This window comes from Penaeus monodon, chromosome 22 (genome assembly GCF_015228065.2).
Source record: "Penaeus monodon isolate SGIC_2016 chromosome 22, NSTDA_Pmon_1, whole genome shotgun sequence".
In the NCBI taxonomy this organism is placed as follows: domain Eukaryota; kingdom Metazoa; phylum Arthropoda; class Malacostraca; order Decapoda; family Penaeidae; genus Penaeus; species Penaeus monodon.
The window spans coordinates 10,657,304-10,658,246 of record NC_051407.1 but is presented as its reverse complement, the minus strand read 5'-3'; the positions used below and the strand labels follow the sequence as shown (position 1 = coordinate 10,658,246).

General features: G+C 43.9%; 1 protein-coding gene across 1 annotated transcript in view; it reads right to left on the bottom strand.

Moving 5' to 3' along the window:
- LOC119586935 (putative neural-cadherin 2) overlaps positions 1-943 on the bottom strand; it is a gene marked incomplete at its 5' end in the record, with an annotated part of 72,205 nt that overhangs the window by 41,173 nt on the left and 30,089 nt on the right. The window contains 1 exon segment of the mRNA XM_037935667.1: positions 751-943. Within this exon segment, the coding sequence (XP_037791595.1) occupies positions 751-943 (193 nt within the window).

Genomic DNA, 943 nt, shown 5'->3' with positions numbered 1-943 from the left:
GTTCTTGCTATTATTCGACAGCGAAAACATAGCCCTAAATCAAAACATCTACAGAGAAACTACCTAAGCGAAAAAAAAGAAAATTAGAAGAAGCTCAGGATACAAAACACGTTTCAAATTATAAATTTTGCAGAACATTGTTGTTGTTTTTCTTCATCTTCCATGTGAAAGATTAAAAGTTCTGGACCGAATAATAAGCCTTAAATATAGCTTGGATTCAATTCCATGTTCCGTGTTTTCGATCAAACGCCGATTCTAGATACATACCTATTCAAGTACTCATAGGTGTATCCGACGAGAGAACATAACGAGAGGCATTGTTTGCAGGACTACTAAATTGCTTTCAAAAATAAACCGTGTATCATATGGAAGTCAAGAATAACAGTACAAACGCAGTAACGTAAACAATATAAACGTTTCTCTTGTTGCAGTGTTTCATTTTATATGTGACCAAAATTAACAACAAAGGACTAAGATCACTATTCAGAGGTACGTCAGAAATTCCGTCTCTGTATACCATACCATTTATAACCTACCGTCCTGCTACCGTTTACCTCTTTTACAACCAACCGTTCAAATATTTCATAACCCACATAACGAATATCATGGCCAAAAGCTGCACTAACCTTCAGATCAATGCAAAGGGTCTGAGCAGCATCGCATATTTGCAGAGAGAGTCATGGATGTTTGAGCTTACGGAAACCGCCAGCGAAGGGAATAGACCAATAAAGCCTTTCGAAAGGTACTTACTCTGGTCGAAGTCGACGGCGAAGGTCTCCTTGATGTGCCTGGGCGCGTGGGAGTCGAGCGCCACCGAGAAGGGCGGGCCGTGGCCGAGGCTCCAGTCGTCGGGGTCGTCGAGGGTGAGGTCGGCCACGTGCTGCGGCCCGCTGTTCTCCGTCACGAAGATGCCGTCGGGGCTGGCCACGTGCGGCGCGTTGTC